The sequence below is a fragment of the Lissotriton helveticus genome, chromosome 8 (assembly GCF_964261635.1).
Source record: "Lissotriton helveticus chromosome 8, aLisHel1.1, whole genome shotgun sequence".
Lineage (NCBI taxonomy): Eukaryota > Metazoa > Chordata > Amphibia > Caudata > Salamandridae > Lissotriton > Lissotriton helveticus.
The window spans coordinates 1,169,819,384-1,169,836,702 of NC_136069.1; the positions used below are offsets into that span (position 1 = coordinate 1,169,819,384).

The 17,319-nt window shown below is 42.7% G+C and overlaps 1 protein-coding gene across 1 annotated transcript in view; it reads left to right on the forward strand.

The window, feature by feature from the left end:
- The window catches only part of LOC144771909 (protein-lysine methyltransferase METTL21C-like), a 91,619-nt gene extending 81,634 nt beyond the window's left edge, over positions 1–9,985 (forward strand). The window contains exons 3-4 of the mRNA XM_078656146.1: positions 427–544; positions 8,982–9,985. Coding sequence (XP_078512272.1) covers positions 427–544; positions 8,982–9,394 — 531 coding nt within the window. The 3' untranslated portion in view covers positions 9,395–9,985. The remainder of the gene's footprint in view (positions 1–426; positions 545–8,981) is intronic.
- Positions 9,986–17,319: the final 7,334 nt, after the last annotated feature.

The following is a 17,319-nucleotide window of genomic DNA, read 5'->3' on the forward strand; positions in this document are numbered from 1 at the left end:
TGACCCAGGCACATGATTTTATGTCCAAAAATGGCTCATCATTCTAAATATTGACTTTGGGTCCTCCGATGAACAGTATGAAATATGCAAAATAAAGGAAGAAGGGGGGATTGGGGTTTAATGAAAATCTGGCACCTTTCACGTGTTTCGACTACAGATTTCAGATGCATATTTATAAGAGTACCTGAATCGTGTAGGACCTAGATCAGGTGCCCTGAGATATCATGAACATTAGAATATGTAATAGATATTTCACAGCATTTTTAAAAGATTGTAATGAAATTGTAGATTGCTATTTCATATGAAGTCCATGTTCGGAAATTACTTTGTTTTTGGTATTGCCATAAAATAGTTCATCGGTGTCTTTGCTTTACAGGTTAGAAACATTCCAAGAATAACCCACTTGAAATTTGTTGTATCTTTCAGGCCATGGCCTTATGCCAGTATCTAGAAGACAAGAGAGAAGAACTTGATCTCAAAGACAAAAAAATACTTGAAATCGGCTCCGGAACAGGTCTTTTAGCCATTGTGGCGAGCATACTAGGTCAGTATAAATAACATTCTAAATCAATGTAATTTTATTGATTGTTACCCTAAGGCACATTGGGAACCATCATGTTTATTTATTTATTTGCAAAGTTTTATGTAGCGCTGGGTAGACCCGGAGGTATCAGAGCACTTTACATGTGGGTCAGAGCTTTACAGGATACATAGTTACATCAATTTCAGGCTTCACGTAGAGACATAGGAGAAAACCAAAACACAAGATGCGGGGTAGGGAAGGAAACACAATGGGGCGACGAGGAAAACAATGTCAGATGTCCGGCTGGGTAGGTATCGGCAGAGGGGGGGAGCCAGAGGCTAAACGCCTCTATAGCTGCATAGGACAGCTCCACCGGGCATCAGCTAAGGTTGCTTGGGCTCCGAGGTAAGTAAAAACAGTTATGGTATCCGTCCAGGGCACTTCGTCAAAGTTCTTTGAAAGGCACCGGTCCTGGTGTTACTGGTGTTACTCCAGGAGATCAAGCCAGCTTCCCAGCAAGACCCACTAGCGAGGAGCTCTCCTCCAGTGGCAGCAAGGGACGTGCTCCCTGGTCTCAGTCAAGTAGCATTGATACTCGATGTGGCCGAGATGGTTGGTCATCATGTTAAGGTCAGGCAGGGTGTAATTTCTGGGGCATCCAGTGCAGCCGTGCCAGAATCATCTCGCCCTCATTCTGCTTGGAGGCCACTCTGCCCACAGATGTTTCCTCGTCAGTGACTGGAGGAAGCCCGCTGGGCTGCTCCGCAACCACCACCCGCAGTGCAGAGGGTCTGCCATTTCGAGGACAGGTACCACTGTCTTCCGAGTCCCCCGCCATCTCCTACCTTATGCGTCAGCTACTTCTGCCGTAGCCCTCTGTCACGTCGCCCTGTGGGTGTATGCAGCTCAGATCGGAGTCAAATATTCCCCCGATGAGGTCCTATGGTTGCTGAGCCCACATGCTTGGCCGGCTTTGTACGTCACTGCACTTCCTCGATACCGCCGCCCCTGGGGCACACCAGACTCTGATAAGTCAACCTTTGCAGGAGGGATTCCACCTTTGACCTCGCTCTCCACACTGTTACAGATTCCGCTGGTGTTGCCGAGAACCTTGCGGTGTCACTACTCCTCAGAATCTGCTCTCACGGCTGGATTCCTCCATCTTAGCTGGCGCTGAGTCTCTCCTATCAGACTTGTGGGGCTCAGATCTGCTCACGGGGCATATTTAATGTTTTGCCTCACAGGTCATAGATCGCCTCATCTCCATCTGGGTCCACCGGACGTCAGGAATATTCCCCGGTCGGCTGATGCCACGACAGCAGAGAAGCTGCAGGCAAGGCTCTTGCTTCAGCTGTAGCGATCCACGCTGCTGTAGGGATTTCATAGGCTGCCATCTTGCACCAAATCCCGGGTCTCCGCTAAGCGTCCACCCTACTTCCCTTCGGCAAGTCTCTTGCACTTCAAATCGGACTAGTTCGAGTGCTGGCTATCTCTCGCGGCGATATCTTCACTCATTCTGTGAATCTAATGCCTCGCATTGCAGGATTGTGCCAGATGTTACTCCCAGGCTAACGGAGCTAACCTAGGGAGCGGCCATCTTGTCCGCCGCCGCTACGTCATTTTAGGTCCAGCCCTGCTAAAGAAAAAGACTATGTGCCTGATTTAGACTTTGGTCGACAGAGTATGTGCCATCATTGGTGGCAAAGAAAAGTCCCTGGCATGATGATGGACATGCACCCCTGCCTTGAATACCCGAGTTGCAAAAATGTCTGGATCCCTGGTGTTGGTTTTTATTGTCATGGACGAACACAGATCACGTGTGTGCACAATGACAAAGGGCTGTCTCATGTTGCCAGAGTGGTTGACCTCCATCACACAGCTCTTGGTCTTTATCCGGGAACCACCTCTATACCACCATGGCATCATTTTCTTCTTTCTCTGACTGTTTAATTCACAAGAATATCATGAATAGAGAATGGTATATTTGTATTTTTACTGGTTTTGAGATGTTATATACAGTATTTAGAAAGGAATGTCTGACAAAATGTCGTTATACAAATTATCGACCTACAAAAATATTGCAACAAAAATGTTGATTACAAAAATATCGACATCCTATCTCCAAAAAGGTAAGTACAAAAATATCGGAAAAAAATATTGATGTCAAAAATATTGTAATTAAAAAATATCGTTTTTTTTCATTAAAAAAATATGTAATATAAATCAAATAATAATTATAAATGTAATATACATAGTTAAAAATATGTTATAATATTTAAAATGAATAAATAATATACATAATTAAACAAGAATAATAATTATACATGTACATATAAGACATAATATATACTTCCTTAATAATAACTTTAAAAAATAATTGTAATAACTTATAAATAAATGAAAATATTACAAATTACAAATAAATGTATACACATAAAATATTAATATAAATAAAAATTAATAAAAATGTAAAACAAATTTTTATAAAGTAAGTAAATGTTGGATAGCGTAGGGGTAAAAATTACTATTCCCACTCCAAAAAGTGGAACAGTAGGGAAAGTGTTGGCTAGCGTAGGGGTAAAAATTACTATTCCAACTCCAGAGAGTGCAACAGTAGGGAAAGTGTTGGATAGTGTAGGGGTAAAAATTACTATTCCCACTTCAGAGAGTGCAACAGTAGGGAAAGTGTTGGATAGCGTAGGGGTAAAAATTACTATTCCCACTTCAGTGAGTGCAACAGTAGGGAAAGTGTTGGATAGCGTAGAAGTTAAAAATAACATACTTATAAATAAGTAAATATTTTAAAATATTAAAAAAATTAATTATTAAATAAATATAAACTATTTACAAATACCAATACATAATTATTAAAAACATAATTACTAATAAATAATTAAGTAAAAATAAATTAATAATAAATACCAATTAATAATTATTCATTACTAATTAATAATTAATTAACAATAATATCATTAAGAAAAACAATTAATTAAAATAAATTATTACTTAATTACATTTAAATTACTTCCCACTCTATTGCCCTATAAACCCATAAACCGCTACAGAACATAATTATCAATTAATCAATTAATTAAAATGAATTACCAATTAATAAAAATTAATTATCAATTAATAAAAATTAATTTATATTTCCTAAAAATTAATAATTAATTTAGTATAATTAAATGACTTCCCATGTCTATTCCCCTATAAAACCCATAACCCGCTACAGAACAAAATTATCAATTAATCAATTAATTTAAATGAATTACAAAATTAATAAAAATTAATTAGCAATTAATTAAAATTAATTTATAAATCCTAAAAATTAATAATTTATTTAGTATAATTAAATTACTTCCCACCCTATTCCCCTATAAACGCACAACCCGCCACGGTACTAAAATACAAAATGTACTTAAATTACATTAAAAAAAATACATATTAAAAACATAATAATATACATAAAATTATATATATATCGATATTAGTAACATCAATATTACTAACATCGATATTAGAAACATCGATATTACTAACATCGATATTAACAAAATCGATATTACTTACCTTCGAAATTCTGTCCCATCGATATTAAAAATATCGATATTACTTACCTTCTATATTCTGTCATTTCGATAATTAAACATCGACATTATTGTATGTCGATATTTAAAAATCGATATTTTGTCTGCCTACCTTTAGAAAGATAACTAGTTTGTTGGCACAAGTCAAGGGCCATGGATTGAGTCAATGGAATAAACAAACAAAATATTTGATTCAATAAATAATGCAATATATCAACTCGATTTCAGTTATTGTTAACTACGTAACATTATCATGTCATACTTTGTGGAGTTATGCAGTAATTACACTACGAGACTGGGTCTCTCATTATCTTTTCCAAATATGACGACGGAGTACCCTGTCTGCCAAACTGAAGGTCCACCTGTCTAATTAACAGATGTGTGGACCTTAAATACCTAATCAACAGAGACTACTTTTTGCACTGAGGTAAATCAGTTGGTATGGGGGAGTACTTTACTCCCGCCATACTGAGGGTCCTACGCCAGCCAACTTTTTAGCAATCTCTGCCACCCCAGGGTCATCTCTTAACATTGACATGAACTGCAATGGTTTCTGTCAATGTATTATTTATGAAGGCCTGCGTCACTTTTGCGCCGCCTTTGCTTCACTTTTAGCGTAAGTAATGCACCATGTTGCGCCATATTTACGAAGTGAATCATCTAGGCAGATGCGTCACTTCGTAAACCCCTGCGCTACATTATACCTGGGTCAGGTATAATGCATGTAGGGTGTGCGTTCCCCCGCAAGAAAGGGTCCCACATAGGATTGGCGCAGTGAAATCTATAAGATTTCACTTCGCCACTTCTAGGACGCCAATGCATCAAAACCTAACGCCTGCCTCATGGCAGGCGTAAGGGTGGCGCAGGCCCTTTTACATGGGGCTTGCCCCATGTGAAAGGAACATTTCTCGAGTTGCGTCACGCTTCCGACACAACTCCAGCAATGCGCCATAATTGCGCTGACAGATATGTCAGTAATACTGACGTATCTGTCATTCCTTGTGACATGATGCGTCATACAGTAAATATGACACATCAATGGTGTCGCAAGGAGGGTGCACTGAGAAGTATTGCATTGCTGTTTTCACCCAGCGATGCAACACTTCTCATAAATGAGGCCCTAAAAGTTTACCATCTAAATGATGGTACAGTCCTTGACATTTTTACCATGCTTTTGTATTTTCAAAAACAAAATCCCCTAGCGGGATTTTTTTTTAAAACACAAAAACTAATGAAAGGTCACACCACAGTAATTGTCTCCCATGGTGTGGGGGTCATGTTGCAGTTATCGGTGTCCCTACCACTTGGTTTCACCTTTTACGTGGCGGTAATCGCCAGTGAAAACTGGACATTCGACTGCTCGCTGTAAATCGGGTTTGCGGTCGAATCACCAAACCTCCAACGGCCCTTACTCCATCGGGCCATCGGAGGAGTATGTCAGCGACAGATACAGTATAATCTCTGTTGCTGACATACTTATTGTAGGCCGACCTTTAGTTTGGTAGAGAGAGTACTCTTTCTCCATTGCGTCAGAGTACCCTCTCCACAAATCTCTAAGTCAGCCCCTATACTTTTTGTATGACCCAATGGAGTAAGGGTCGTCAGAGGCATGGCCATTCGACTACCCACCCTATTTATAGTGGGTGGTCGAATGGACAGTTTTCACTGTCCATCACTGCCGGGTCAAACTTGGCAGTAAAGGGCAGGTAAAAGTGCAAAATGACCCCTACACCATTAGAGACAACTCCCATTGTGTGAGGCCCATTTGTTTCTTTTTTTCTTCCTCAAACCAAGATTTTGTTTTTGTAACTCCAGAAACATTGAAAAAATGTAATGGGAAGTATCTTCATGTTAACGGAGCCGTCTGTTTAAACCTCCGGTCCGGCGGACATCTCTAAATTCGGATTATGGTTACTTTGCCAGAGAGGCTGAGTATTTTACTCTGTCACCCTGACAAAGTAATTACTGTACTTCAAAGTCTAAGTCAGCCACTAAATCCAGACATCATTCTAATCAGGAAATCCACTCATTGGTGGTAAGTGCCCATTTCTGGTGAGATACTGTTTCTCCCAGATGGTCCATGCAGGGTTTACCTGGGGCTTAAGGAAGGTGGCCATCCTTATTCATCATTGCCTTCCCTTACACATAAAAAAACATGGTGGATATTAAGGGGCATTATGTAGTATCTCAATTAGGTGGTTGTCTGTTGCTTAGATTATAAGAAAGTTTGGGTCTCACATAGCGAGGCCGAAGTTCCCTTGGTAGATTCTTCAATGCTCTCAGCCTGGCAGATGTCTGGCGAGCACTTTACCCCAAAGAACAATGTTTTACATGTTATTATGCCAATCATAAAATGCTTTCAAGAATAGAGTACCTATTGCTGTAGAATGCTGATGTGAAGAAAGTAGTTAATATTTGGATACTGACCTTATCAGACCACACACACTAATCAATGGTGCTGACCATAGAATTGAGACCTGTGACAAAAAGGTCTGGCTGGCATCTTAATGCCTAGTGGCTAAATGACACAGAGTGTAAATCTCACATAGTAGAAGAAACAAGTATTTTGACTGCAATCGAGATACAGTAGACTAATCTGGTGTACTCTGGGTGACTTATAAGGCCACTATGAGAGGTGAACTCTTTAGCTATACAATGGGAAGAAACTGAAACCACCAATAACAAATAATCTGAACAAATCAGTCACGTTACTTAAGTGATTGACTAACAAGATACACTGGCCACTGATACCAGTAATATTGCATGTACGTTTGCATCATTCTATAGGGATATTTACAAGCAGAAGGAATCTCCCATCTCTGAAGATCTAAAAGAGCTTGATGAATAATCTTTCACTGAAGTGTCTAACCTCTGAGAGTGCAAGCTCTTGGAAGATGGCATTACAAGTGAAGAGGTTCTGGCTGTCAAGGGTCAGCTACAACCAGGTAAAACCCACAGGGTCCTATGGGTTCCCTGATTAATTATTATTGAAAGCCTCTCAACCAAAAAAGTGAATCTTATTAAGAGTTTGCCGGAGGAGGCGATGATTATTGGAGAGCTTCTGTTTGGTTGGAGACTAGCAGAAATTGTGGTGAGTCCCAAGCTGGGGATGCCACTGAGAGGTGGTCCTCTTAACGTCTTAACTCACTCCTAAATATCAAAGTAAAGATCTTGGCAAAAACCCTGGCTAATCACTTGGTGTAATTAAACTGCTCTCTGGTTTGCCCTGACCAGTCAGGATTGATGCCAGAAAGAACTACTAGACATAACATATGGCATCATTTATGATGCCTTGACCATGGCGATTCAAGTGGACGCCTTTTGGTGCCTTTCATGGATGATATTGAGAAGATCTTTGATATGATAGTGGATTGGAAATATTTACACTGTTACACATAAACACTGACGCTGTCTCTAACAAGTACGGTAGACCTTGATTAGGCTGGCCGGGTGACAACCAAGCCTGATATCACCAGGTGGCCCATGGTTGAGCCCCCAGTGTCTGGAGACCTGGTGAAAAAGTATGGATCATTGTATGACACTAGAGTTGCCGGTTTACCAGGCTCGGGGATGTCCACAAAAACATTCCAAAATATGGGGGGACTGGTGCCTGTATAGGAACATACTGCTGGATATTTGTTCAAGTTAAAGCCAATCTTTAGCTGCTCTTACAGCTTAAGGAAATAGGTGTTGGGCGATCTGTGTTGGGCGATCAAGCCTTCCATCAATGTCTAATGTTTTAAAAATTTCATCTGACATTGATTATTCACAGTGTTTGCCACCTTTTGCCGTGTGTTTCCTAAAAATCTTGAATTTTAAATGTGTCAAGTGTGTGTTTTCAGAGTCTCTTCAGAAACGTATAACTTTGTCCAGACACAAGAGAGCACCCATTATAAGTCACAGCAATGCAGCACTCCACGCCTGAAAGGGTATTATGTTGACTTCTACTGGGTGCTCTTTTGTGTCTGGACTAAGATATACCTCTCTGAAGAGCAAAACACGTGCCAGGGGTTCCTTTTATTCATTCCACGTCAGCTTGAATGGTATTTTACAAATCCAAAGCTGTAATACTGTGCCTGGAGTTGTAGAAGTCTTTTGTCATTTTTCAACTCGGCATGGATGACACTAACTAATCCTATGCTTAAAGGCTTTGGTGTAAAAATGGCAAAATACTTTGCCACTTTCTAGCTTGGCATGGATGGCACTGTGCTAATCCTATGACTAAAAACTGCTAGAAAAGCAGACATTTGCGGCGAGCAGATTCAAAGTGTCGCTGGTGTTGTGGGTATTCTATATAGGAGCTGCACCCGCCTAAATATGGGAACTACCCAGGGTTCCTTTCATGCTTTTTGCATATATATTAGTAAATGTATGAATGAGCTTTGGCTCCTCTTGGAGGTCCAGTACTCTCTCACCACATGCTTTTGCCTATTTTGTGTAGCATTCCACTTTCCAGAAAGTCCTTCTACCAAACTGCATGAGGGACTATGATTGTATGACACTAAAAAACACTTGCTCTATAAACATCGACATCCAGCTGTCACACATGAGTTCATAACTTGCAGTGGAAGAATAATATTTTATAATGATAGAGGCACGGAATATGTTTGAACTTATTTAGTTATCTTTCTTGGAATGATATGGTTAAAAGAGTTTGTAATATCTAAAAATGTGGAATGAAACATCTCTTTAGGTTTTGGGATAAACTATGTAGTTTTGTATGATATGTATCGTTTTTTTACATGTGTGCTTGTATGCGATAAATGCTGATAATACGGAAATAGTACCAGCCATAACAATTATTTATTTTAGAAAAGTTATTAAAGAAAAAAGAAGCACCCATATTAAACAATTCCTCTTCTTTTATTTAGGAGGGTGTGTTACAGCAACCGATATGCCAGATGTGCTCGGCAATCTGCAATTCAACCTATTGAGGAATACCCGAAACAAAAGTGTACATAAACCGGAAGTAAAAGAGCTGATGTGGGGAAGTGACGTGGAATGGGCATTCCCAAGAGACACCTGTCTCTATGACTACGTTTTGGCTGCGGATGTCGTCTACCACCATAACTTTATGGATGAGTTGCTGTCAACCATGAAGTATTTGTGTCAGCCAGGGACAGTGTTACTATGGGCAAATAAGTTCAGACTAAACACAGATTTTGAGTTTTTGGAAAAATTCAACGCTGCATTTGATACAACAGTGCTGGCAGAATTTCCAAGCCTGGAAGTGAAGGTGTTTAAAGCCACAGCAAAAGTGGAACCCTTTAGAACAAAGGCATAGGTCATTAACGGTGGAACTTAAAATGGGAGAAGAGTTTATAATTTTATAATGTGGATTCAAGAGAGGGAAACATAAACAGGATTGTGTAAATGTTTTTGTGTGCAATATTTTCCACAAAGTGCTCTGCCTTTACAAACCACAAAATTAAAATGGTAAGTTCTTATACAACAGCAGTGCCAGTGGAGGGCAACACACCTGTAGGTAGAAGGATTCATACTGAAGCTAAACAGCAAGATTTGAATCAAACCTCCCTCTAGAGTCTGACTCTGCATAAGCCTCTCGAAACTTCAATCCCAGACGAACCATTGGAGCCAAATACAGCCATATAAGGACCAGTGACACATATATTATACTCCATAAGCATATGAAGTAAATCGTTGCATGAAAGTGTGTTGTGCATGGTTAGCGGAGTGTTCTTTTTTAGTCTGACCTATGAGTAGAATTTTTTGATGTTATACGTGATGCTCGGAAGAGTCTTCCAGATGCCATAGCAGCATGAAATAGGATGCAATGAGCGTGGGATCGGTTCGCTGACTGCTTATGCAAACCAGTATAATGCACCGCCTGAAGTTACTTACACCATGGTTTGACAATCGTCCAGGTCTTTATTGTCACTTCTAAGTAATTGTTGATGTCCTCAGCTCTCTTCTGCAACATTTCTCTGTCTCTTTCTCCTCTCCCTCTCCCTCTCCCTCTCCTCTCTCTCTCTCTCTCTCTCTCTCTCTCTCTCTCTCTCTCTCTCTCTCTCTCTCTCTCTCTCTCTCTCTCTCTCTCTCTCTCTCTCTCTCTCTCTCTCACTCTCTCTCTCGCTCTCTCTCTCTCTCTCTCACTCTCTCTCTCTCTATATATATATATATATATATATATATATATATAAAAAAATATATATATATTAAAAGATAATGGATAAAGATCCATGAATGTTTGCATAGCTTTAATTTTGATCAATTAATGAAGAATTCCTCTACATCACATTGCTTTTAAGCACACTGCTTTCAGGACTGGAACACGATCTAGATTATGACGGAAGAACAGTTGGAGTCTATAAATAAATATAAATATATATGGATCTTTTCGTTTCTAATGTCAGAATGTCTTTTGTCACGAAACTGCCATTCTCTTGAAAAGTGTTCTAATGCTTCGTTTGCACTATATGAAACTGCAACGATAAATAAACAAATGTGTGCATAGTGTCAGTTTTGATTATGTATAATATCTGTATTTGTTACATTCTGTCTACTAATACCAAGCCATGAAATAACTGAACACAAAGCACTGACCTTTGATGTTAAACAGGAGAAAGATGTAACCAAATTGTGTGATCCAAGGTAAATTGCTTTACTATTTATCGTTTTCCTTAACCAACCAATTCAAGAGCACACTGAAGTAATTCAGTTCAGCAGCAGTGCAAAACAAAATCTCACTTGTATATGATTATTAATAAAATAATCTTCCTTAATATTTAATAACAATATAGACCAGCGTTTCCCAAATTGTGGTCGCAGACCCCCAGGGGTCCGTGAGACATTCCCAGGGCAGGACTCGAGTGCCTGTCGTCGTAATGAAAAATGAAACGCCCATACGTCCTCACAGCAAACAAGAGCTTTGAATATTGGCGCAGGGGTCGCGAGACCACAACAATACAATCGGGAGGCGGGGGCAGCAAATGGGCAGTGGGCAGTCAGGGGGCGGGCCCCAGGGGGCACAGCGGCTAGGGAAACGAGTGGAACAGAAGGCAAAAGGGGCACAAAAACAAGGAAAAAACGAGTGGCACAGAAGGCAGAAGGACACAAGAAAACAAGTGGAACAGAGGGCAGAAGGGCACAAAAAACGAGGGGAAAACGAGTGGAACAGAGGGCAGAAGGGCAAAAAAACGAGGGAAAAACAAGTGGAACAGAGGGCAGAAAGGCACAAAAAACTAGGGAAAAATTAGTGGAACAGAGGGCAGAAAGGCACAAAAACGAGTGGAACAGAGGGCAGAAGGGCACAAAAAACGAGGGGAAAACGAGTGGAACAAAGGGCAGAAGGGCAAAAAAATGAGGGAAAATCGAGTGGAACAGAGGGCAGAAAGGCACAAAAAACGAGTGGAACAGAGGGCAGAAAGGCACAAAAAACTAGGGAAAAATTAGTGGAACAGAGGGCAGAAAGGCACAAAAACAAGTGGAACAGAGGGCAAAAAGGCACAAAAAACGGGGGGAAAACGAGTGGAACAGAGGGCAGAAAGGCACAAAAAACGAGTGGAACAGAGGACAGAAAGGCACAAAAAACGAGGGAAAAACGAGTGGAACAGAAGGCAAAAGGGGCACAAAAACGATGGAAAAACGAGTGGCACAGAGGGCAGATGGGCACAAAAAACGAGTGGAACAGAGGGCAGAAAGGCACAAAAAAACGAAGGAAAAACAAGTGGAACAGAGGGCAGAAAGGCACAAAAAAACGAGTGGAACAGAGGGCAGAAAGGCACAAAAAATGAGGGAAAAACAAGTGGAACAGAAGGCGAAAGGGGCACAATAACGAGGGAAAAACGAGTGGCAGAGAGGGCAGACGGGCACAAAAAACGAGTGGCACAGAAGCAAAATACAGAATACAGAACTATAGGGGCAGCTAAGAACAGAAGGCAGAACGGGCAGAGAGGCACAGGGGCAGCGAAGGGAACAGAAGGGAAAACCGGGCAGAGACACGGGGCAGCGAGGGGTACAGAAGGAAAGACCGGGCAGAGAGAGCACGGGGACAGCGAGGGGAACAGAGGGAAGAAAAAGGGGCACGGACCACATACAGGCAGCGGGGAAGACAGACAACAGCAGTCACAGACACAACAATGAAAATACAGGCAATACAATAAAAGCAATAAAGCGTTCAAAGGCACATGTGTATAGGTTACCATTACTTGGCAGGCAGGTAAAAATAGATGCAGCCAGGATCAGCAGTAGGATTTTCGTGCTGCTGTCTGATTGCTCACTTTCCACAAGCCCTTGGGTGAATTATGTGTGCTGTCAAGCTTTCATATTCAGACATATCAAGCTCTTATTCTGTGTAGCCTTTGCAGTATGTTGTTGGCAAGGGACGGGGCAGTGGGCATCCTAACAGGAGAGGGTCATGTCAGGTGCCACGTGCCACACGAGGCCTCTCTGAAATATGCCTTAACTGCACTGCTCACCCCTTGGTGGTAAAATGTTGTTCTGCTGTCAGTGACTAAAGATTATATCTAACAGGGGTTTATGGTAATTGGCATAGCATTGTTCCATGATCTCGCTGAAACAATATGCCTCCTGTGCAGATACCTTCCTGCCATCTCTTGCACTTCCATGATGAACTCCTAATATAGACCTTGAATTTGCTGAACTCATCGCTTTGTGCACTATCTTGTTAGAATTTTCACAATATTGGTTGCACCTTGGGGCATGTCTTTATTATAAAATGCTTCATAATTGTATAATATTTTAGACCTTCTTAAACTGTGAATAGGTAAAAATGCTAATAATTCACAATCATTCAACCTGTTGCTGTAAGGAAGGGTCACCACTCCAAGGCTCTGGAATGAGAATGTAGAGGTGCTGCTATGGCTGAGAGCAGGAGACTTGTACCACTAAATAATACACTGCTGCATGCATACATGTCCATGCCAATAGACCCAATTCAGGCTGTCTCCCTCTTGAAATTGCCTCTGCTTCAAAAGGCGTTATTAAAAAGAAATTGAAATTGTACAAATTGCTTGGGGGTCCCCGGCTTCCAGTAGAGATTCAGTGGGGGTCCTCAGTAGTCACAAGTTTGGGAACCACTGATATAGACCATATATAGAGAGAATGTGGCAAACTGACACATTTTGGTTAACTTGTGGCAACGTTGTTAGTGCATTAGGGTTTTCTTGAACATTTCGAGTTTAAAAAAATAATAATTTCAATACATTTCACTCGATACAGTGATACACTTGGATGTACTTAAGGGTCAATCAGAAATATTGTCTTTTAAATTTTAGATTCTTACCACAATATGACATTTATTGCTTGATTTACTTGCTGAATCCTTTGGTGGTTTGGCTTGTGCTTTGGCTCTAGGAGCCAAGCCAGATCCCGACCTAAACTCTCTCAATGAATTGGGGAGGGGATGTGGCCTAACGGCTAGGGTGGTCGACCTCAAATCTGGGGAACTGGGTTCGAGTCTTGGAAATGACGCTCAACATCCTGTGATTCTGGGAAAATCACTTAATCTCCCCGTGCCAAACAAAAATGAATGGGTCCTTAGGTAACGCAACTGGTGCTCATGTAAAGCGCTCTGATAACTTCAGGTCGAATTTGCGCTATATAAAACTCCGGAAAAAAATATTGTGCTGGCTTTCCAGGATTGTAGCTGTCACCAGCGTGTTTCCCCTCCTAGGAACTGCACCCAAGCCAGAATATACCCAGGGATTAAGAAGAGTCAGATTCCACAGGGTAAAGCTAGCCCTGAGGCAGCCAAGTATCCCTCCCTTGCCAGCTTCTTTGATCTTTGTAGGAGGGAAGACACTGAGCAAGAACAGAAGGGAAGGTGTTGACAGCAAGCAGCAGGAGGCAGCAATAGGAGAGAGGGTGGTCTGGGAGCAGCACAGAGCAGACACACAGTGAGGTGTGGGAGGGAGGAACAGAGGTAGATTAATTTTGTGCTAAAGCCCAAATACTAAAGAAACAAACAAAAGTAATTATAGCCTCCTGATGTCAAAAGTGTAAGAATACAACTCACCCATTTGGAACACTATGAGACAGAAATGCACCTTTGTGGGGCAAACAGAATAGGGAGGAAAGTAATCGAATCAAGAGCATCGAAATGAGACTGACAACAAAGAAATCCGATCATGAGCAAGTAGCTAACCATAGCAAAGGTCTTTGTAATGTAATGTATTGGAAACAATAGGTCTGGCCAACAAACAGTTAAAGCTGTTGGAGCTGAGACCTAAATAAATTCTTCAATCTCCCTTCAGCCACAGTCAAATGTAATAAATCGGCTTTAAAGGAGATTATGAAGGCGTTTAAGTCAGAGCGACCAGGATTGTGCTAGTGGGTTGTTCTGCTCCAGGACCGGTAATTCCTATATTTACTTTACATCTAATCCCTCTCCTAATTAAGCAACCTCTTTGCATGTCCTGACAACAAATCCCCACTATGCATGAGCTGTTTGGTAAACCATGAGGCAACCCAAACCAGTAGAGGTAGTTTCTAACAACCGCAAGGAGGAGCAGGACTGGCAAAGGAACCTGTGAAACCAGAACTGGTTCTGTTTGAGGTACAGACGAGCTGATGATGTGCTTAGGTGGCAGGTCCCTCAAACTAAATGATAAAGCCATGCTCGTCTACTTAAATAGAAAAACATTTCCTTGTCTGTAGGTCTTTGTTTAAAGCTACCAGTTGCAGCCATATGTGGAAATGCTGGGACTTGTTTGTAATGGGAAACATCCGGACTATGAGGCCAGAGCCACTAGTTCAGGAAGCCCGCAAGCCGAACAACGACTTGCCCGAACAACGACGTTGCCTTAACCACGTGTGTGCGGTGTTAAAGCAAAGTCAGTCTAGTGTTCAGGATGGGCGGGGAGAAGAGGAACGTCAGAAAGCAAAAAGGACAGGTAAGAGGGGTTCGGAGTTGTTTTTTAGAGGTGGGGGTTTGGGGTAGTTTTTATGGGTTGGGGGATCGGGTAGTTTTTAGGGGATGGAGGGGTTTGGGGTAGATTTTAGGGGGTGGGGGGGTTTGGGGTAGTTTTTAGGGGGTGGGGGTCAGGGTAGTTTTTAGGTTTAAATCTTTTTATTTGAAATCTGCACCTGGAAGACAAGTCAATCAGCGCAAACATTACATCGTCAACAGCAATCATAAACGTATGAAAGGTAAGGAAAAGTCTAAAGAAAGTGAGCATAACAATCCAATACCTTCCTAACCCGTGGCAGCGTTGATACACAAAGGATATTACACCGTGCCAACCAGGTGGAAACCCCCCTTCCCTCCCCCCAAACTTTCCCTGCCCTTCCCTCCACTCGCCCCCCCCGTCCAGTGCTCGAGTTAGTCTCTCCCGGCTTCGTCTCGCCAGATCTTGACGCAAAGTTCCCCTTCCTCTCCCTCATGAGGCCTCCCCCTCTGGTCCAGTGAGTCTCAACAAGCGGAGATACCGTGGGCATGTAAGTTCTCTGAATTCTGTAACCAGCAATGAGCGGAACGGCTGCCATAGATCGTCATATTGATCCTTGTCCCCGGCTAAAGTAAGTGACATCTTCTCCATCCCCAACACACACCACAGTCGATGAAGCCAGCCTGTAGTGGAAGGGACCGTAGTAGTGCGCCAGTGTATTAAGATATTTTGTATCGCAGAGCCTAGGGCGAAAGCCATTTGGCGTCCCCTGCGTGAGCGTAGAGGGTATGTCAGGGGGTTAGGAAGCTCTAGTATGATGTAGGCAGGGAAGCGAGGCAGTTCGGTGTGAAAATGTGTGTCGATGTCATCGATTACCTGTGTCCAGTACTGTTGTATCCGGGAACAGTCCCACAAGATGTGTAGTAGTGTGCCCAAGTGTCCACATCCCTTCCAGAAGTTTTTATCTTTACTGTGGTCCATCTCATTTATCCGTTCCGGAGTATAGTACCAATATGTGGTTACCTTAGTTAGTGTCTCAGTAAGTCCGGAGTGATATGCTGAGTGTCGTGCTCTGTAGGAGATTTGGTCCCATTCTTTGTGGCTCAGGGCCCTGCCTAGTTCCTTCTCCCAACGTTCTCTGTCTGGGTTATAGAGATGAGCTGGTTGTGGTTGAAGGAATTTGTAAAGATCAGATATTAATTTGGTGTCTGAGGTGCGAGTTAGGAGCCATCTCTCGTATGGCTGATAGTGCCGATCGGCCTTCTCCCTCACCTGTGGCTGGAGTGCCCAATGTCGGACTTGGAGGTAGCGCATCCGCTCCATTTCGGGGAAGTTTAATTCTTGTCGGAATTGTGGGAAGGGGAGCACCCCGTCTGGGCATAGATGTGACAAAGGCATCGACATCCCGCCGTTCGCCAGTGGGCGTAAGTCCCCTTGACCATGCCCGGGGTGAAGTCTGGGTCTTCGACTAGGGGCGTAAGCGGCGAGGGAAAGGTAGTGAGGTCATGTACGGTATCAGTGGCATCCCACACTTTCAGTGGGACCCGCGTGACGAATGAAGCGTAAAGATAAGCTGGTCGAGCGGCCTTGTTGAGGAAGGGGATTTCCTGAAGTGGGCGTCCCGCTACTGCTTGATCCTGGAATACCCAGTGTTTTTCCGACTCCCACTTGCTCCATTCCACCAGGTAGCGTAGCTGTGCTGCCTGGAAGTACTTGTGCAGGTCTGGTATGCCCAATCCCCCCGCTTCAGGAGCTAAAGTGGTCAGCGCCCTCCTCATTCTCGGCTTCCGCCCTTGCCAAATAAAGCGGGCGAGGTCAGACTGTGTTTGCCGGATCCAGCCTGTGGGTGGCTGGAGCGGTAGTGCGCGGAAGAGGTACAGAATTTGGGGTAAAATGGTCATTTTGACCGCTGCTATTCTGCCCAGCCAAGAGAGGGGGAGGCTTTTCCATCGGCCCAATTCATCGCGTATTTTCTTCTGGAGTTTATTATAATTGGCTGCTATCATGGTGGGGAGTGTGAGGGTCAGCTGGATCCCCAGATAAGGCACTGCGTTTGTCGCCCATTGGAGGGGAAAGATGGTCTGAAGCTATGCCTTGGTAGGGGGTCTCAGGGAGAGGTCGAGGGCCAACGATTTGTCAGTATTCATTTTGAATCCGGCCACCGCTGCAAAGGTGTCTATTTCTGCCATGCACGCAGGCAGGGCCGTCTGTGGGTCGTCAAGTGTAAGTAAGACGTCGTCTGCGTAGAGGCTGATGGTGTGTGTATAGCCACCAAATTTGATCCCTGTCGCCTTTTTTATTTACGGATCCTCTGGGCGAACGGCTCCATATATAGAGTAAA